This window comes from Emys orbicularis, chromosome 13, assembly GCF_028017835.1.
Source record: "Emys orbicularis isolate rEmyOrb1 chromosome 13, rEmyOrb1.hap1, whole genome shotgun sequence".
Taxonomy (NCBI): domain Eukaryota; kingdom Metazoa; phylum Chordata; order Testudines; family Emydidae; genus Emys; species Emys orbicularis.
This window is the reverse complement of record NC_088695.1, coordinates 14276229-14297439: the sequence shown is the minus strand read 5'-3', so window position 1 is coordinate 14297439 and position 21211 is coordinate 14276229. Positions and strand designations below refer to the sequence as shown.

Below are 21211 nucleotides of genomic sequence, written 5' to 3'. Positions count from 1 at the left end.
ATATCATAGAATCATAGAAATGTCAGGCTGGAAGGGACCTTGAGAGGTCATCAAGTCCAGCCCCCTGTGCTGAGGCAGGACCAAGTGAACATAGACCAGACCTGACAGGTGTCTGTCCAACCTGTTCCTAAAACCCTCCAATGATGGGGATTCCACAATCTCCCTTGGAAGCCTGTTCCAGAGCTCAACTCCCCTGAGAGTTAGAAAGCTTTTCCTAATAGCTAACCTAAGTCTCCCTTGCTGCAGATTAAGCCCATTGCTGCTTCTCCTACCTTCAGTGGGCATGAAGAACAATTGATCCCTCTCTTCTTTAGATGAGCCATTAACACATTTGAAGCCTGTTATCAGGTCCCCACTCAGTCTTCTTTTCTCAAGACTAAACATGCCAAGTTTTTTTCACCTTTCCACATAGGTCAGGTTTGTAAACATTTCATCATTTGTGATACTCTCATTTGGACTCTCTCCAATTTGTCCATATATTTCATAAATATGTGAAAGACATTCAAGGCACAAAGCAACTAACATTATGTTTACAAATTAAGGTTCAGTTTAATTGTAATGTTCTATTGTTGGATCCTTTCTCAGACTTTCCTAGTGATTGTCCTCCACATTTAATAATAACACTTAGCACCCCTATAAAAGCTTTCATCCATAGATATGAAAGCTCTTTGTAACAGTCCAGGGGCTTCAACTCCACTGCTCCAATCCCTAGACCCATTCCCCTCCAAGACTCATCAAATATAACCTAGGATCTTGACTCCCAGCATCCCCCCCATCTCTAACCACTAAAAGCCACTCCCTTCCCAGAGGGCAGAATAGAACCCATGAGTCCTGACTCCTAGATCCCATATGTTCTAGCTTACTACATCCCACTCTTGTAAGTATATACCAATGCCAGTATTCTTGATTATCTTAAAAGAACATTTTCTTCACAAGGATCTTTTTCATGGCTCTCTTCACATCCTTGTTCCTCAGAGTATAGATCAATGGGTTTAACATGGGGGTGACGATGCTGTACAGCAGGGAGATTAACCTGTCATTATCCAATGAGTAACTAGAGAGGGGTCTAACATAGGTGAAGATACTACTCCCATAGTAGAGCAGAACTGCAGTGAGATGCGACACACAGGTGGAGAAGGCCTTGCTCCTCCCCTCACGGGAATGTATCTTCAGTATCCTTGAAACAATGTATCCATATGAAAGTCCAATGCACAGGGTGGGGCTCCACCCCAAGAAGATGCTAGATACCAGAATCATGGTGACATTGAATGAGATGTCTCCACAGGAAAGAGCCAGCAGGGGTGGGATGTCACAGTAGAAGTAGTTGACCTCGTTGGCCTCACAGAAGGGCAGGCGGATGGTGAGGAATGTGTGCAAGGCTGCGTTGAGTATGCCACTCAGCCAGGAGACTGATACCAGCAGAATACAAAACTTCCTGTTCATGAGCAGCATGTAGCGCAGGGGTTTGCATATGGCCACGTAGCGATCGTATGCCATGGTGGCCAGCAAAACACACTCAGCACCCACAAAAAAGATGAAGAAGTAGAGTTGTGCTGCACACCTTGCATAGGAGATACTGCTCCTGCCTGAGAGGAGGTGCACCAGCATCTGGGGGACAGTGGTGGTGGTCTGGCAGACGTCTAGGAGGGAGAGGTTTCCCAGGAAGAAGTACATTGGGGTTTGGAGACGTGGTTCCACCAAGGAGAGGAAGATGATGAGCATGTTCCCCAAGATGGTGAAGATGTAGATGATGGAGATGACCCAAGACAGTAGGAAACGTAACCCCTGAATATTATGAAATCCAAGAAGGATGAATTCAGTTGGCATGGTTTGATTCTTCATGATCACATCTTCTCTTGGCTGCAGCAGAGAGGAGAATCGTCTATAAACAACGAAAAAGGAGTTATGATACAATAATTTGCACATTTCAGTTTGGTCACTGGCAGAACCAGGAGTCTAGAATTTCTTTCCACTAATCCTCTCTAACCATTAGATCCCATTTCCCTCTCAGATCCAGGAATAGAGGCTAGACATCCTGACTCCCTGACCCTGATCTAACCCCTAGAACCTGCTTGCCTTCTGGAGATTGTACTAGATCCCAGGAATGTCACTGCTAGAGCACACACCATTCCCAGGGCTGAGGAATGCTCATGGCTCCTAGACCTCACTGCTCTAACCACTACAATACACTCCCTCCCAGAGCCTGCAATACAATCCATGAGACCTGTCTCCAAGCCCCCTGTGCTAATCCCTACTCACCTGCCAAAACTTGGAATAGAAACCAGGAGTGCTGACTGCCAACCTCTGCTTCTCTAACCAATAGACCCTACTCACCTCTCATAGTTGAGAATAGGACCCAGGAGTCCTGATTCTGAGTCTCCCAAATCACTAAATAGTAGAGCTCACTCTTTCTGAGCTTGGGATAGAACTCAAGAATCCTTCCCTCATTGGTATATCACATACCTTTACAAGTACCTGAAGGAGGACTTAGGAAAGCTCCTGATTCACCGTCTTTGCTTTAACTCTTAGATACCAGTCTTTCCCTTAGCCAGGGCTAGTGCTTGTGTATTGGAGAAAGTTGGTTCTTCCATGGACCATACTGCACATATTCAAGTGATAAATAAAGGATGTTAATCTTCATGGACTGTAAATATAATACTACAGTCAGAGGCATGGTACTGTGAAAACAGTGACAGTGGAGAGACAGATTATTACCACTAGCTGGTAAAATATAAAAACAATCTAATCTTCATTTCTTTAGCTGCTATACATTTCCAGATTTCATTCAAAATAAACATTTAAAAAAGGATAATAGGGTAAGTATGAAATGTATGTGCCTGTCAAAGGCATAGTAGGTTACAATGTCTTTCTACTAAAGAGCCAGATTCTACCCTCCACAACAACTGTAAATTGCAATTAACTCAGACAGATTAAGAGACAGAGAGAGATGCATGTAGATGGAGAGTGAATAATTTGGTGAGAGAGAGAGAATGATGAGGAGTATAACTTATTTTTAATTAATAAAATATACAAAATATACAATCATTTTATTCTTTCTTTAACTGCTTTATATTTCCACCATGCAAAATATGTCAGTCCACTTAGTATTGGGATCCATTTGTTTTCAGTTTAGCTAAATGATAAAAATTGCAGTTTCTCATGATTGCATATATGAAATCTACATGCCCGTCAATGGTTTGGTAGGTTAATACAAGGCTTTACAGAAAAGCCGTATTCTGCTTCCACAACACCGGAAAGTTTTGAATATTCCAACAGAGAGACAAATGGTCGGATATATAGATAGAGACAGAAGGAAACACAAAAAGAGAAATGGGAAAATAATATTATGACAAGAGCTAGCTACCCACCTGATTTGATAGATTCGATACTGACTGTGAGACAGATATGATGATGATGGTGAAGATGATGATGATGAATGCTTTTATTAAAAGCATTAGTAAAATATAGAATCACCCTATGTTTTATTTTGATCTATTTTATGTTTCCAGATTTTCAGCATACAAAGTGCCAGAGTCCAATTGATATCAGGATCCATTAGTTTTCTCCTTACCTAAATCAGAAAGATTATACTCTCTCATATTTGCAAGTTAGCTGTACATTCAGAAACAAAAACATAACATAAATAAAGTGTTTATATTCAAAATTTCTGTGCCCTTCAGACACTACAGAAGAGTGAAATTGTGCACCCCATAGCACCAGAAAGTTTCATATAACTCACTAAAGCGAGAAATGGTGACATAGATAGACTAGATAGATGAAGGAGATTCAAAACATCCATGAAAGAATGAACATCCAGAATCATTATAATAGCTACAGCAATATGTGAAATGCCTCTCACCTAACAGTTCAAATAAATAAATGATGCTGGCTCTGCATTACTAACAATGGGGACCTTGAAGGAGAACTTAAATATATATTTTTTAAAAGGACTCTTGAGAACACATCCCCAGAGCATTTGTGTTCAAAGATGAAGCTGCTTTGGGTGGAATTCCAGTGGGGAGGAGGGGGAATGGGAGGGAGATATTGTCAGTTTGTTCTCTGGTGAAATGCCTGTAACTGTACTGTGTAGTGGTGATGTAAATTGTATTTGGAAATAGTAGTGTTCATGTTGATGTACATCTATACCCACTGATATCCAAAGCCAGATTGTAGTTCTTTGGAGTGGAGCGTAGATCACAGACATTTTTCTGGTGTCTTTGACAATTTCTGCAGAAATAAGCATCTAAGCCCTACGGATGGAAAATAAACTCTCCATATATGACCCTGATAAAGGACCCTGTAGGGCTGTGAGCGGAAAGAGGTCTTGAGCATCTACAATTCTTAAGGGTCATTTGGAATCCCCAGAGAAAAATATCTGTTCTAACATCATTTAAATGAATGGATTTATGCCAGGGATGAATTTTGGCTCCATTACTTCTCAGATAGGGTGATGACTCTGAAACCTACTGATGACATATTGGAAAAGATTTTCAAACTTGGTTTACCTAATGGTAAGGACTGAGATTGGGATTTTCAAAGAGGCCTAAGGGAGTTAGGAACCCAGCTAGCTTTGCACTATGTCCAATGGAAGCTGGGTGCCTAACTCCCTGGGGTCCTTTGAAAATCCCAGGTACAAATTTTTATTTGAGCAACTTCATGTCAAATTCTATTTTGACCATTTGACAGCAGAAACTTAAAGCGCTTATTGGATTTGGGGTAGAGTATGGTATTTTAGTTGGAGACTGGGATATGGGTGAGGTGTGAGCAGAGACACCAGACTCCATTTGCCTTAGCCGAGAACTAGAGAATGCCCTCCCACCATAAGATCCACACATTAACTTTGTCCTACAGTCTATCCTAGACTGCTCTGGAAATCGGAGGACCAAGAACTCTATGAATTCAAATCACCTCCACAGCTGATCAAGCTTCAGTAGCATACCACCACTTTTCCCCATTCTAAATTGACTCCTGCCTCTCTTTCAGGAAGAACCACATAGGCTTTAGGGAGTCAATAGGACTTATTTGTACCCTGTGATGTGTGACTAAATTATTACATATTACATATAAAAGTGTGAGGTGCTTTACAACATTTTTAATTAGGGGTGAATTGGAGCCTAGAGAATTTAGTTTTGCCTTGAACCTGCAGGAAGGGAGAAACACCCCCAAATGGAATTTAGCCATGATAGCAGGGTTGACAAAAGAATTTGGCAAAATTCTAAGCAACTGAAAACAGGGGTGTAATGGTGTTGGGGTTCTCACCCCTAGCAAGGGCCCTTGGTCGAGTGTGTGCAGGCTCGCACTTTCTCTCCCTGTAGCCCTCCTTGGGCTCAGGTCCTTAATTAGTCCCATAATCTATCAATGGTCTTGGCCTTGGTGTTGAGCCATACTCCAAGGGCTTTTCCTGGGAGGCAATGTCCTCACCTTCTCTGGGCACCTCAGGCCCCAGCTCTCTTGCTGGGCCACTAAGGAGTTCTGTTCCTCTTCTGGGGTGCCTCAAAGTCCAGGCTACTACTCCCCCAGTGGCTAATGGGGGTGGGGGACCCAGGCCCGCCCACTACTCTGGGTCCCAGCCCAGGGACCCTGTTGATAGCAGCCATCCACTGTGACCCTTTATCTAAGTCATACTGCTGCTTTAATTCCCTGGGCCACTTCCCTACAGCCCCGCACCTTCTTCACCCTTACCTCAGGACCTTATCTGAATAGGGTCCCAGCTACCAGCCTAGAGCTCCTTCTCACTCCCTCAGCCAGCCACACACCATCCACATTCCACCAGTTACAGCAAGGAACTGACTCATTCTGGCCCTGCAGCTCTTCTTTTACTAGCCTGCTGGGCCCTGATTGGCTGTGTCCCACATAACCCTTCTAGACAGCTTGGACGAGCCTCTCCACTGCCTTTTTCAGGGGCAGGTGTGGCAAGGCCATGAGGTCTTGAACAGGGGGGCAGTTTGTAAAAGGATGAATTCTTCTGTTGGCCTAGCTACCATTTCTCAGAGAGGTGGATTAACTACATCAATGTATAAACTCCTTCCACCGACAAAGTAAGGGTCTATGCAATAGCGACACAGCTGCAACACTGTAGCTGTAGCATTGACATGTGCATATCTTCATTGGAGCAGGGAGTGAAACCTGGGTCTCAGGAGACTGCATTAGCCACTAGGCTATAGAGTTATTCCCACTCTCTCTATACCCTCTAGCACTCTACAGAGCTAATTGCTAGGACATTCTCCTGGGATACCCGTGTTCCACTCCCTGCTCCAATGAAGATGTCAGTACACAGAGTAGAACAGCTTCAACAGAAGAGATTGAGAGAGTCCTTTGAGCACAACTACCAGATTAGACAGTGTAACGGTGTTGGGACTCATCCCCTGGCGCCTCCTACTGGTTGTCTCTGAGAATTAGCTCTGTCCAGTGGAGCGCCCCCTCCTGGTGGTGTCCCGTCCGTTGTCTCGCCCTCAGTTGGTGTCTGAGCCCGCGTTGCTCTCCGGCTTGCGGCGCCCTCTTCCTGACCACTGCCCTCCGGCAGTGCCCCTTAGCCCATCGACACCACCTTCCGGGGGGGGAAGGGGGTGGTAACAGGAGTCTTTGCACCAGCCTCAGCGGCCTGCCACAACCCCCAAGTCTAGCCCCTCTTATGTCAGGGGGCAGGTTGCAGCCTGACTCAGCCACTGCTCCATGGCCTGGTGCAGCACAAGGGGGGGGACCCAGGCCCGCCCGCTACTCTGGATTCCGACCCATGGACCCTCTAACGGCAGCCTCTCGGCCCTCCTTCTCTCCCCTTGCCTTCAGCCTTCCCTGGGTTACTTCCCCTCTGACCCCATCGCACCCTCTAGGCCCTTCTACTCCGGGTCCGCAGTCTGGCAGATATCAGGCTGAAGCTCCACTCTGCCTCCCTGAACCTGCCCAGCACTGCGCTGTCCTGTCCTGGGTGCTGGTCTCCTGCTCAGAAGACAGACCTTTCTCCCTGAATGTCTGGGACAGACTGACTGCTCTTTCACTGAGCAGCCTTTTTTGTAGGGCTGAGCCTGGCCCTGATTGGCTGCCTCCAATCCGGGCCCTGATTGGCTCCCTATAAGCCCTTCCCCGATTGGCTCCCTGTCTGCGCAGGTGCACTGGCTTGCTGCAGCCCACACCCTCAGGGAGTGGGGCCATCTGCCCCACTACAGACCCCCACAAGTGAGATACCTGATGGAGCACCAATTTTGTAAATGCCACTGGGGAGTTCGCATGAGTCAGGGCTGAGCTGCTCATTGGTGTCAGTAATTTGATGGCTTCCCACAGGCCAATTGGCAAAAATGTAGGCACCTCTTGGACTTTACTGGTGGAAACTAAGGCACCTGAGGACATTAGACAACTATAGGGCAAGGTAGCAGGGGTTTCATGAATGTCAATGGTGTCTAAATGTTGGCCTTAGGAACCTAAGTTAGGCAGTAAGGCACCTAAATCCTCCTTGTGAATCTAGCCCTAAGTCTTTAGATGGTGTGGTGGCAAAGAAAACCTAGCAAATATGACCTGAGTGAAACCCCTGTGGCAATGCCTGCCTGAGTATACAGAGAGCCTGAAACAACAGCTTGGAAGTGTGAACTACCTCATTTATTTTAATGGGTGCTGTTCCAACCTGGCCTTGACCTCCCCCTGGTCAGACATCAGTCTGTTGTACTCAGACCCAAACTATGGTTCCCAGGTGATTCTAACCCCTCTTGGTCTAGATAGTGACTGGTCACTGTCCCTAGCTCTGGGTCACTTTCAGGCATATTGCCAGGTGAGGGTCCCATGCATGACACCCTTCTTGGGCAGTGGGAGTCTGCAGTCCACCTGTCTTAGACCACAAAACAACTGACTCATTTCTTCCGTCCACCAGTTACTTATACCCATTCCTCCTCACCTGGCAGTGGGAGCCCAGACAAATCCTTCAGGGACAATGCAGCAGGAAAGCAAGAGACGCAAACACTTTACAACACAACACCAGAGGTACAGAACTTAGGAAAACAACATCCTCAAGGCACCCCTCTCAGTCTGATCTCACCACCCCTGGCAGACCTGGTTCTGGTCAGCATCCTCAGGAGATGCTGAGTCTCACAGCCACGTCCTGTTTCCAGGTGCTTTTGCTCAGGGAATTTCCCAGCTCCAAATCCTACCCCTGTTTGCTTCTGTGTAGGGAGTCAATCAAAGTCTGCGGCCCTGCCAGCAGAAAACCCATTGTTCCAGGATAGAAGAATCAGTATGCATTGATGGCCAGTGATGGATCTCTCCCTGTGAGTGATTTCCAAGGCATCCTGCACTCTAGCAGGGGCAGCAGTGCTCAGAAAAGACTGATGCTGTCAGAATGGGCCGCTTTTTCACTAGCATCTGGATGTTCTAAACCAACAAGGAGGTTTCAATGGAAAACAAAGGTCTCAATGAAGGTGACAATCACAAAATTGCTAAAGCACATTGGCATGCTATGTCACCAACCCTGTACAAACCTAACTCTGTGTTCATAAATTCTTTGTGAGTGAATTTCCCAGGTGTTTTTATTTTTGTTTGTTTTTTAACAGAAAATGCTGTTGGTAGGAGATTAGAAGTCATTTAGGCAGTTGTAGTTGTCAGACATTCATAGAAACATAGGGTTGAGAGGGACCCCGAGAGGTCATCAAGTCCAGCCCCCTGTGCTAAGACAGGAATAAGTAAACTTAGAGCAGCTCTGCTAGGTGTTGTCCAACCTGTTCTTAAAAACCTCCAATGATGGGGATTCCACAACCTACCTTGGAAGCCTGTTCCAGAATTTAACTGCTCTTCTGGTTAGAAAGATTTTCCTAATCTGTAAACTACATCTCCCCTGCTACAGATTAAGCCCATTACTTCTTGTTTTATCTTCAATGGACATAGAGAACAATTGATCACCGTCCTCTTTATACATACTTGAAGACTGTTGTCAGGTCCCCCCTCAGTCTTCTTTTTTTTAAGACTAAACGTGCCCAGTTTCTTTAACCTTTCTTCCTGTCAGGTTTTCTAACCCTTTGATCATTTTTGTTGCTCTCCTCCAGACTCTGTCCAATTTGTCCACATCTTTCCTAAAACATGGATGTAATAAAATACAGGCCAGACTTTAAATGTGACCTGCCCTTCTGGATGCCTCCTGAGTAAGCTGCCCCTTTCCGAGACCCTTCTCCAGTCCCAGGAGTGAACCCCTTCCATGTGTTCAGCTCATGCCTCTACTTCTCTCTGGGGTGGGATCCAGAAATCCAGCCACACTCCAACGGGGTCACCAGTTTCCCCCTTCATGGGTGCCAACCCCATTACCTCTCAGGTCCAGATGTGCTTGACTCTGCCAAAGTTCCCCTTTGGGACCCTGTGGTCAGGAATCGTTTGCAGTGACACAGAAGCAGAAGTATTTGTCCAAAACATGCACAGTGCTTAGAGAAGCAGATTTTTAAAATAACAAAAAGACCTATAGGACCCATTGTCGTCCTTACGTTTGGCATTCCCCTCCAGCCCCCTGGTAGAGATGACCCACCCTTGGTGTCTCCTGTTCTCTCTGGGCACCAAGTTACAGCTTGACCACGGCAGTTCCTGCCTCTCACTCTGTCCGTCTGTCTTTCTTCACCCTGATGGCTCTGTGTCTTTTCCAGCAGAGCCGACCACTTCTTTTTTAACCCTTCAGGGTCTTTTGATCTCAGCCCTAGCCTTAGGAAGAGTAAAACATCCTCTTATGGATGGTACCAGCCAGGTCAGTTCTTCCCCCAGTTGATGACCCAGCCCATTGTTGTCTTAACCCTCTGAAGTGGGTACCTCAGAGGCTGAAATATCTGAGTCATTGTTTTACGCTTCATGGGTCCCTTAACAGCACACTTTACAACCTCCTTTGCTTTAACATTACACAGTCATAGAATCACAGGGTTGGAAGGGACCGCAAAAGGTCATCTAGTCCATGCTCAAAGGAGGACCAATCCCCAGACAGATTTTTGCCCCAGATCCCTTAAGGACCACTCAAAGATTGAACTCAGAACCCTGGGTTTAGCAGGCCAATGCTCAGACCACTGAGCTATCCCCCAGTTAGATGGCAATATAGTATTAAAAAGAGAAATGAAATTATACATCATATTGTTAAGCAATAATACCGACATTTTCCCACTTTGAGACACCTCCCAAGTTGAGATACTTTAATGGGGCTCAATGATCAGAAGAAACAACTGTATTTATGAGAACAAAGAAATGTTACTCCTGGTCAAGAATTTCCTCAGAGCCTCCTTGACTTCTTTGTTCCTCAGGCTGTATATGATTGGGTTGAATGTTGGAATAAAGACCGTGTACAACAGGGCGAGGGCTCGATCGGTGTCCACAGACACATTGGAACTGGGCCTCATGTAGGTGATAAAGCCGCTGCAGTAGAATAAGATAACTGTGATTAGGTGTGAGGAGCAAGTGGAGAAAGCTTTGCGTCTCCCCTCACCTGAGTGCATCTTCAGAATGGTCCAGATGATGCTTGCATAGGAGATGATGATTAAGATTAAGGGGACTATTGTGAACACCATAGTGAGGAAGGCAAGAATGGCATTGATGAGTGATGTGTCCGTGCTCACCAGTCTAAGCACTGGGAGGACGTCGCAGAAGAAGTGGTTGATTTGATTCGGCCCGTGGAAGGGTAATGTGAATATGGCTGCCGTTTGCTCACATGCCACCAAGTTGCCCACAATCCACACCCCAGCTGACAAGCTTCGGGTGACCTTTCTGCTCATGATGAGTGAATAACGCATGGGGTTGCATATGGCAACGTACCGGTCGTAGGACATAACAGTCAGCAGGCCACACTCTGTGCTGCCAAAGAAAAGGTAGAAGTACATCTGGACTGCACAGCCCAGGAAAGAGATAGCCCGCCTCTCGGACAGGAGATTGGTCAAGGTCTTTGGGATGACCACCGAAGTGTAGCAGATCTCCAAGACTGACAAGTTCCTGAGGAAGAAATACATGGGGGTGTTGAGGGCCAGGTCAGCAACTGTGACAGCGATGATGAGGCCATTTCCTATCAGTGTGGTGAGGTAGATGAGTAAGATGAGGATGAAAAGAAGGGGCTGCAGATGCTGGAGGTCTGAGAAGCCCAGAAAGATAAATTCTGTCACTGCAGTTAGGTTTTCCTCCATAGCTCGGACCTGTTGAGACCACATAGGTATTTAGATCCCTCTCAGGGGGTTGCATGGTATCTCATGATAGATAGATAGATAGATAGATAGATAGATAGATAGATAGATAGATAGATAGATAGATAGATAGATAGATAGATAGATAGATAGATAGATGATTGTGTGAACACAGATCAGGTGTTCCATCTCTTGGATCTTACTCATCTCTGGTTGGCGATTCTGGCACCCTGTCCCACACTCACCTCAGGAACGGACATTGGTAGTTGCTGTGTCCACTCCAGAGGGGCAGTTGGGCCACACCTGAGCGGTGCTGTGACCCCGTGCACTTGGTCACAATGCCTGGAGTGGGGGGCTGGGGACATCCCCGCAGGACAGGCACTGCAGGAGCCCCCAGTGCAGGGTGAGTCATGGAAACACACAAAAAGTCATGAACAAATGGGAAAATCACAGTGTCTGTGACTTCTTTCCCATTGTGACAGACATGCAGCCCTACGAATGATTATTAAAGAGCACCCCCACATTTGTTCCCACTTCCTTACCTCACACGGTGCCATCCCATTAATGAGAATGAGATACCAGAGTGTCGAAAGAAAAAGCACTAGACAAACCAACAATAAACAGCCCAGACGCATGGCTGGTCTCATCTAATTTTACACTTCACTGCCAGCTAATGTGGTTAGATTTACCTCTCACATTACTGGAACTCAGCTGGACCAATTTCTATTCTTCTAGACAGATAAGATTCTCCGGTGTGTCTGTGGGACTCTCAAATCTGGGTAAGACGAGAGACAATCCTGTAGATGAAGATATTGTAAGTGTCTTTGAAAATGACATTGTAAATAGATAGAGTCGATAGGCAGATAGATGATTCATTCATTACCATTAGTCACCTTGATAGAAAGATGTTATGCATAATACCTTTGATAAAACAGAGAGAAAGAAATTAAGAACAATTCTGTAGATTAGATACATAAGAGTAAATTAGATTGAGTGATTAGATGAGAGAGAGAGTGAAAGAGGTTGTCTATTTTTCCTTCAATTCTGGAGATAATTTAGGTGTTGATGACTCCATAAAATGAACTTGGGGTCATAATAGTAAAGAAGGAAAATGCCTCAGACTGTCCGACAAATACCTTACTCTGAGCAGTCGAAACTTCCCACTTCTGAGCAGTTCCATCAGTTCTGAAACTGACTTATCTTGACAGAAGCTGATCTGCTAGTGAATCTCAGACGCTGATCCTTTCTGTACTGTTCAGTGACCACTGGGATAAAATCCCCAGGGTTCTCTCTGACTATGGGTGCCTGGGAGAATTAGTAATTGTATTCTGTTTGTAAGCACTTGGATCAATGAAATCAACTCAGCAATAAAGAAACTACCATTAAATTCAGTGATGGTCTGATCCAAATTGCAGTGTCAACTGTACTTGTTGATAAAGGTCAGAATATTGGTTTACTGACAGTTCACCAAGCATTTACCGTAGACATATTCTTCATCATTATTAAGATGTATTTGTTGCAATAAGGACCTAAGCCCTTAGAGCCTGGGCAATTTATATAAGCTTCTCAGGAACAGGCTCCTGAAGGACATGTAATAAAGATGTATAAATTGTATCTACAAATGTCAAGAACAAATATAATTGATACATAGGCCAAAAGCTTTTAGCAATAATTGCCAGTGATCTCAACAGCATAGATCTTGGTGGAACTGGTGTGAGGTCTGACTAGTCTTTAAAGAGACATGGTGTTCACTTCATCATGATCTCAACATCCAACTTGGAACACATTGCTCTCCATTGTTGGCACTCTCAGGATGGAGCTGAGAACTCACTGGACCATGGGTAGTTATTAACTCCCCTCTCATCCCATGAATGACTTCTTAAAGACAGAGTTGAGGCACACTGGTCAAGAGTGTGTGTAGGGAAATTCACAGGGCCGTTTCCAACCTGTGATAGATCTACAGAAAGCCAAGGACAGCATCCTCCATGGATGTCAGCTCTTCCCACCATTAATTTCTAAATCTCCAGTTCAGATCTATCCCCTGGCAGGCGTGACTCCAATTTGTTACCACATGATGGCTGCTTGTTGTCTCATGTGAAATGTATGCAGTGGTTTTCAGACCAGCTCCCAGTGGACAAGTCTCCATGTCTAAAATGTATTCACCAACAGCCTTGGAAATAATTTGCAAACTTCTTGGTAATTTCATCTCAGCGTCCAAGGGCTAGTGGCAAAATTCACTCCAGTGTAATTCCCAAGCCATTCCCATTGGGGGTAACTTTCAGTGTGAACTGGATAATCATCTCCCTTACGCTCCTTTGAAAATCCTAGCCTAAACTTGCAAAGGCCTTGAGTGATTCACAGTCCTGGAGTGTATTTGACATGGAAGGATCATGGACATTGAGCTAGCCTGGGACACCTGGATGCAGGCTCCCCAAGGCAGGACTGAAGCAGGTTAGTGGGACAGTGTGCTGGAACTGTCAGTATTTCAGCCTTAGCCTGAGCTGTTTGATGGGCCACTGGAGGAACTCTGTCTTCATGTGCAGAGTTGCATTCTTGCTTTGTTTTATAAGGGTTTTCTTCACCTTCCTCTCAGACATCAGATCTTTGCAATTGACAAAGTTATGACACTGCGATGGCAACAGTCTCAGCCTTTAGAGCCAATCTTTTCTTGCCCATGATTTTCACCAAATCATGATTATTAAGAAGAGGTGGTATACGAATAATAAAACCTCTGATTTATAAATATGTTTGTGAATAACATAGTAAGGACAATTCTCCAATGACCTGAGAGAAGTCTGTTCCAAGAAGATCGACTGTTTATAGCAGGTAGCTGAGCATCAGCTTTTCTGGGTTCAATTCCTAGCTCTGGGAGAGGAGTGGGTTTAGCAATTAAAGTGTGTGAGGTGTAAAGTGTGTGGGGTGGGTGGCTTGGGGGCAGATGGGAGTCAAGTTTTTTAGAGAACAGGGCACATCAGGGAGCTGGTTCTGAGTATGTATGTATTTCATAATCTCTCTCCTCCTTCCTGTGGAGGCCAACTGTCTTCTTTAATTGACAGCTGTGCAGAGAAAGGACCAAATTTTCATTTATACCCTTATTATGGGCAGATCAATAGATCCCCTGCCCTGATTGGATCATCTGAGCATTGATATCACTCCCTACATGGTTGTAGACTTGGATTTTCAAAGGAGTCTGGTGGATTTAGGCTCCCAAATGCAATTCAAAACCAAGAGGCGTTGGGTGACTGACAATCTCAGCCTTTATTATTTTAGCCATATCATCAAGGTCTACAAAAATGACTGAGTGACCATAGGCTGGTGGACAGAGTCTGTGACTGGTTTCATTCCCCTGAAGAAAGTCTCAGTTTTCAACAGTCTGGGAAGCACTAAGGAAAGGGATTCTTATTCTGGGATATGATTCCATTAAAACACGAAGGTGAATACTCACAATCATCCAACTCCTATTGACTTTGAATGGCATTTGGGAGCCTCCTCAATTAGAATTTTGTGAAAATCCAAGTGGGCTGTCAATATAGTTATGGAATACACATCCTGCACACCTTGATAAATTTCTTCACACCCCTCCCGTCAAACTTTTCACACTCCAGATGTCAAAATCGGTTCTCGCCCCTCAGTGCTGGTTGGTCAGGGGGCAGTGCTAAGAGACTTGTTGGGGGCAGTGCTAAGGGGGGCATGATGTAGGTCCTGCACCCATTGAGCATGTGCTCTGGGGCACAGGCAGGAACTTTTGCTGGTAGTTCCTCCTCTCCCCTTGACCAATCAGTACTGAAATCCAGAAATCACAACTGTCAATATCTCCTGAAACCACGCTTCCCAAGGCATTTGTCACGAGTGTTTGGTTTTATCTCCAGCCCCCATGACACCTTCTGCATCCTGCCCACACTCCCATCTGCCTGTCGGTCTCAATCTAGGGCTCCGTTCAGGTCCCATGGGAGCATGAGCCAATTGGTGGAGCCTTGTGGCAGTGGGGCCCTCAAACCCCAGACCAACCTGAGAAGGTATCTAGGTCAGAATCCTGACCTCTAGTCCGTCAAGTGTTGACAACTTTTGCATCCCCAAACTATTTTGAAAATCACCACCTGAATAGATAGAGTCAATAGGTAGATAGATGAGTCATTTATTTCGATGACAAGTATCAGAGGGGTAGCCGTGTTAGTCTGGATCTGTAAAAAGCGACAAAGAGTTCTGTGGCACCTTATAGACTAACAGACGTATTGGAGCATAAGTTTTCGTGGGTGAATACTCACATGCATCTGACAAAGTGAGTATTCACCCACGAAAGCTTACGCTACAATACGTCTATAAGGTGCCACAGGACTCTTTGTTGCTTATTTCGATGAGTTAGCTTGAGAGAGATCATGATCCACAATCCATTTCACCATGATTGCACCATCGCACTAGCACAATATGTGTACCCCATAACCACTCCTACGTAACTGTCATGTATTTCATAGTCTTTATTATTTATTATTTGTATTTCAGGATCAACTAGGATCCCCAGTAATAGACGAAGACAACATGGGCTAGATTCACAAAGGGACATAGATGTTCCGGTGCTGATCATTGAAGCAGCTGATTTTTATGTACCTAGAAATTCAAAGGGATTCACAAAGCCTCAGTTTAGGCACCCAGCTCCCTGCACAATGAATGGAGAGAGGTAGGCACCTAAAAATGGGATTCACAAAAGCCAGCATGCTCAGGGGTTCCTCATCTAGGCTAGCCAATGGGAGATTCCAGGGAGGTGCCTATCTGTCAGCTGTGAACACTTTCTTGGGGTAAGGCACCAAAGGTGTTTTTCGCAAGAGGCCTGGGGAATGAGAAGGATGCCTCATTCATCACTCTTAGCTCAGTCATTTGAGTACTCAACTAGGAGGCGGAAGACGCAGCTTCAATTTCCCCCTCTGCCTTAGGAGAAAAGGGATTTGAACAGGGAACTACCACTTCTTAGGAGAGTACTATAACTTTTACTCTTGTTTAATTTCCCCTTCTTTTCTCCTCACAAAACCCATTCAGAAGTTAATATGCTTCCTTGAGAAGTTCATGCTTCTCTTCCAGGCTGCCATCAGGGAATCTTTCATCTGCTGGTTCCTCATGCTGAAGATGAAGGGGCTCATGAGAGGGGTCACCACTGTGTTGAGCAGGGCCACCAGCTTGTTGAGCGAGGTGTCACTGCCCAAAGGCCGGACATACATGAAGATGCAGCTGCCGTAGCCCATGGTAATGATGATGAAGTGGGAAGAGCAGGTGGAGAAAGCCTTCTTGCATCCTGAGAGGGATGTTATCCTGAAGATGGTGGCAACAATGTAGGTATAGGACACCACCGTCAGGATCAAGGAGCCCAGCAGGATGGCAGAGGAGGTCATAAAACTCAGCAGCTCCACAAAGCTCATGTCCACACAGGACAGCTTGACCAATGCCAAGCTATCGCAGAAGAAATGGTCGATCTGGTTGGCATTGCAGAAGGGCAGGGTGATGACCAGGATGGTGGGGGTGATGGTGGCCAGGAACCCCATTGCCCATGACCCCACCACAAGCTGAAAGCAGTGCTGAGCATTCATGACCATGGTGTAGCGCAGTGGGTTGCAGATGGCCACATAGCGGTCATGGGACATAACGGCCAGCAGGACAAACTCACTGGAGCCCAGAAGGAAGTAGAAGTAGCACTGAGTGATACAAGCCAGGTAGGAGATGGACCTGTCACCCGTCAGGAAGCTGACAATCACCTTGGGTAGCACAGAAGATGTAATAAGGATCTCCAAACAGGAGAGGTTCCAGAGGAAGAAGTGCCTGGGGCTGTGGAGGTGATGGTCTAAGAGGATGATGGCGATGATCATGATATTGCCAGACAAGATCAGCAGGTAAGAGGCCAGGAAGCCAACAGCCATGAGGTATTCCAGGTGGTGGGGGTAGAGGAAGCCCATGAGGATGATTTCAGTCACGTTGGTTTGGTTCCACATGGGCACATTGGAGCTATCTGTGCGGGGTAGAGGGAGGATGGAGGGAATAAGGAATAGTGTGTCAGATGAACAGGAGAAAAGAAAAGTAGAAAAACAGAAGAGTAGAGAAGAAGAAAGAAAAGATCAGAAGAGAACATAAAAGGAAAAGGAAGAGATATAAGGAAGAAAAAATGATAAAATATAGAGGAAGAAAGCAAGGGTGAAATAAGAAAAGTGAAGAAGACAAAAGAACAATACAGCAAATAAAAATTTACCCTGTGGGCAAAGGGTGGGATGGGAAGAACAACAAGTCAATGTGAGCAGGGAAGGGAAGACAATGAGAAGAGGAAACAAATGGCAAACAGAAGAGGAAAGAAAAGTGGAGGAGAGAAAAGCCCCAAAAATAAAGAATAGCAAAGCTGGGTGGAATTGTTTCTCTGTGCAAATTTTTAACTTTTTTAGAGGTGTGGGGGAGAGAAGGGAAGAAAAAAGAAAAGTTTTCAGCTGAAAACTCTTCAACTTTCTGGTTTTTATTTTCTTAATGAAAAGTCAAAAATTGTCCACAGAAAGCAGAAACTTACCACAAAGGTTTTAGTTTAATTGAAAACCCTTTTTTTTTGTTTTGGTCAAAAAAAAGTTTTGATAGAAATATTTGGACTAGTCTTAAAAATAGGGAAAGAAAGAAAAAAGTAAAAAGAGAAAGGAGAAGTAAAATTAAAATAAAGGAATAGAGAAAAGCAATAAAGGAAATGAGAGGGTGAAAATGAAAGGAGAGAAATGAAGAATGAGAATAAAAAGGAAAGGAGAAAAAAGATAAACAAAAAATGTAGGAACCAAAAAAAAATCAAAGTAAAAGGAAGGACACAGATTGAGCCCTGTGCCTCAGTCATCACCAACTACTGTAGAACAAATTCTTGTAGGGTAATTTTTAAATTCTAGTCCCTCCTTTTTTGGATTAAATACTAAAGTCGTTTATTCTGAACTTCTTCAAAGACTGTAAAGAAGTAATCACTCTGATTTTTCCCTTCATGTCAAGCCCTGAGAAGCCCTCAAACAGCACCTGCAACATCAGGGTCTTTTGACTTGTCCAGTGGGTATTGTCACATCTAAGCAAATTGTACTTTTATATGTTGACTCTAGTTCTTCTGGTCTCATCAATGATCTACTTGCCATTCTCTGTGAAGTAGGTCTGCCTCAACTGGGTGAGGCTGATTAGTTTAAATGATCACAGGTACCCCAGGGGATCCACTCACTGGAGAATCCCAGAGCCACTTTTTGAGAGGTACATGGAAAAATAAAAAAACATGACACTTTCTTTCCAAGACATTTTAACTAGGTTACCATCTGTGAACCCAACTACTGGTACCTTTCAGAATGTTTTAGTCTTTGCCCATATGTCATAGGCTCACTTGTGATGGCAGAGACCTTTAATGTGCCATTTAATTCATTTCTTATGCCTCCTACCATATAATTATTGTGTTCCTTACACTTCTTTGGTACGCAGCATAGTCCAGTGGGTTATGCATTGGTCTTGGCAACAGGAGATGCTCACTTCTAATTATATCTATTCCATTTACTCAGGGCAGGTCCTTTAGCACTAAGACCCAGATCCACAAAAGCATTTAGCTGCCTAACTACTGCTGTGACAATTGGGCCCATAATTTTTGTCTGCTTGGGAATTAACTATGGAAAGTTTACTAATAAATGTTATCAACAGCTTAAGTCCCAAACACTGCCTGAAATGAAATGGGATTGGAGGGACTTTAACAATAACAGCTCCAGCCCATCTCAACTAATTTCTTTACTTTCCCTCCAAAGGACAGTTATTACCATCTTTGATGCCATCTAAGAGACTGACAGACAAGGGTTGTTGTTTTTTTTCCTTCTAAAACTCTCTTCAGCTAAAGGGACAGGGAGCGAGGGACGTTGTTAAAATGAAAGCCTTATTTAATACCTTACATTTCAAATGCTTTAACTGTGCTGTCTTCTTTTCTTTATTTTTAATAAAAGATTCAAAGGATTGTAATGGTGTGTTTGCCATGGGATTAAGCAGGCTGAGGCCTGTGTGTATCAAACCCTGAACCCTGTTTAACATTGTTTGATGTTGGACAATGACAGGGTTATGCTAACACCTTTGACTTTCTGGGCCCACATATTCCATCTTAATTAACACAACACTACTACTTTAGACACCTAAGTTCAAAAATTAGGCACGACTGAGATCCTCAAAGCCCTCACTTAGCTGTTGCCTAACCCTGTAAGTGCCTTAATTCACTTAATGCCTAAAGTTTTTCTGCAAAAGTCCCCTAAGTGCTTATGTTTCTGCCTCTAGGCATGCACACTGCTGCCTCACTTGAGGTGCCTGGTTGCCTGTCTCAAGTCTAAACCCCAGCCGGACCCTCAAACTAGGTGAACATAGGCATTACTGCAATTCTTTCTCCTGTGGAACTTGATCTGGTAGGTGGGTTCTGAGCACGCCGAAATCCACACAAAACAGTGGAGGGAGCAAGAAGGAATTCCCTCATAAGTAGGCTAGGAGGGATTCGATTTTTATTGGTAAATATTAATAAGTGTTGATTTCACCAAACATCCACAAACTGACAAAAAAAAATTTCCATCCATAATCAAAATTGACAGATAGGCAAAGTAAATAAAATGCTACCTGAGAACTTAATACAGTTTGATTTAAGGATATTTACTTTGTATATTTTCACATGTGATGTTGACAATGTGTATTATAACAGTTTATTAAGCTTTAACTTTTTGAAACTCAGCATCTACTGTCATTAAATAATTATTGTATGATCCCCTCCACCATAATTTCCTGCAACTGTAAAAATTTAAAAAGATAAACATTGCGGGGATGGGAGGGAGCTTAAAACCCCTGATTTTGCACAACTGTGAAATCCTAAATCAATAAAAATTGGGGGGGGGGAGCTTAAAAATAAACATCAATAATATTGCTCAAAATTATTTTTTTTAAATGAATTCTGCCAACCCGACTCATAACTTTTAACCCAGGGGTAGGGACACACACAGGGGATGAGGGACCCTATGTTCCTAACCTCTTGTTTCTGGTTTTCACTGGGTGGCCAAGGCCCAGATCCACAAAGAGACTAACGCATTGCAATGTGTCACAACACCTAATTTTAAGACACCAAGACAGCCAGTGGAATCCACAAGTCCTGATTTAGGCACCCAGGCTCCCTATACAATGAATGGGAAGAGATAGGCACCTAAGAATGGGATCCACAAAAGCCATCATGCTAGGCAGAAAGAAAGAAAGAAAGAAAGAAAGAAAGAAAGAAAGAAAGAAAGAAAGAAAGAAAGAAAGAAAGAGGCAGGAATAAAAATATGGCTACTTCCATGCCCATGAGGTCAACAAACTTGGGTTGCACTTGGGGAAAAGTCAAGCAATTCCAAAATCAAGGGATATTTGCTGGAAATGAGCTGCCCCCAACCCAACATACTGGAATTCTATTTATTCTGTAATAAACTACAACAGATAAATCTATCTATTCTAGGCCTATGGTCCAGAATTTTTAAGGTATTTAGGGGCCAAGTGGGATTTTCAAAAGCATCTAGGTGTCCCTGATCCTTTGTAATAAATGGGGTTTAGGCACCCAGGTGCTTTTGAAAATCTCGCTAGATGCCTAGATAGCTTTAAGAATCTGGCCTTAATTCTCTGATGCCCCCTGCTGCTACCAACTCACATCCAGGCACCAGTTTGTTATGATGTTCTCTGTCATTGGGTGAACAGCTCATCCTACATACGCAACAATGTCTAGTAGCAGTCCCATCACTGTTGTTCCTGACGTGGCTGGCAAAATTGGGGATAAGAACACACTAATGGACTTATCCCAGGCCCCTCACTGACACAATACATTCCCATGTTGCTGTCGAACTGGGATGCAGGAATCCATGGACACTGATTGTACTTTGGCTGCTGAGTCCAAAATTGGACTGAATTTGAATTTTGAACTTTCATTCACAGTTCACCAAAAGGACATCAGGATCTTCAGCCATTCTCTTAGCTCAAATATGTTAAAGTGGACGTAAGGGAATTGCCATGACCATGCCTGCTTGTTCCAGCCACTACACCTTACTGCCCGCCTAAAAGTGGCATAAAACCCACAAGTCCTG

At 44.4% G+C, this 21211-nt stretch overlaps 3 protein-coding genes across 3 annotated transcripts; all 3 read right to left on the bottom strand.

Annotated features, from left to right (window-relative positions):
• Positions 1 to 912: 912 nt before the first annotated feature.
• LOC135888108 (olfactory receptor 5V1-like) lies at positions 913 to 1842 on the bottom strand. The gene has a single exon (XM_065415912.1). The coding sequence runs from the start codon at positions 1840 to 1842 to the stop codon at positions 913 to 915; it is 930 nt and encodes a 309-aa protein (XP_065271984.1).
• Positions 1843 to 10175: 8333 nt separating this feature from the next.
• LOC135888354 (olfactory receptor 10A7-like) lies at positions 10176 to 11141 on the bottom strand. The gene has a single exon (XM_065416161.1). The coding sequence runs from the start codon at positions 11139 to 11141 to the stop codon at positions 10176 to 10178; it is 966 nt and encodes a 321-aa protein (XP_065272233.1).
• Positions 11142 to 16141: 5000 nt separating this feature from the next.
• On the bottom strand, positions 16142 to 17089 carry LOC135887297 (olfactory receptor 6C76-like). The gene has a single exon (XM_065415048.1). It carries the CDS (start codon positions 17087 to 17089, stop codon positions 16142 to 16144), a length of 948 nt encoding a protein of 315 aa, XP_065271120.1.
• Positions 17090 to 21211: the final 4122 nt, after the last annotated feature.

What these genes read in the sequence shown, in the direction of transcription:
- LOC135887297 (XM_065415048.1), bottom strand. Translation starts at nt 17,089, where the DNA reads ATGTGGAACCAAACCAACGTGACTGAAATCATCCTCATGGGCTTCCTC.
- LOC135888108 (XM_065415912.1), bottom strand. Translation starts at nt 1,842, where the DNA reads ATGAAGAATCAAACCATGCCAACTGAATTCATCCTTCTTGGATTTCAT.
- LOC135888354 (XM_065416161.1), bottom strand. Translation starts at nt 11,141, where the DNA reads ATGTGGTCTCAACAGGTCCGAGCTATGGAGGAAAACCTAACTGCAGTG.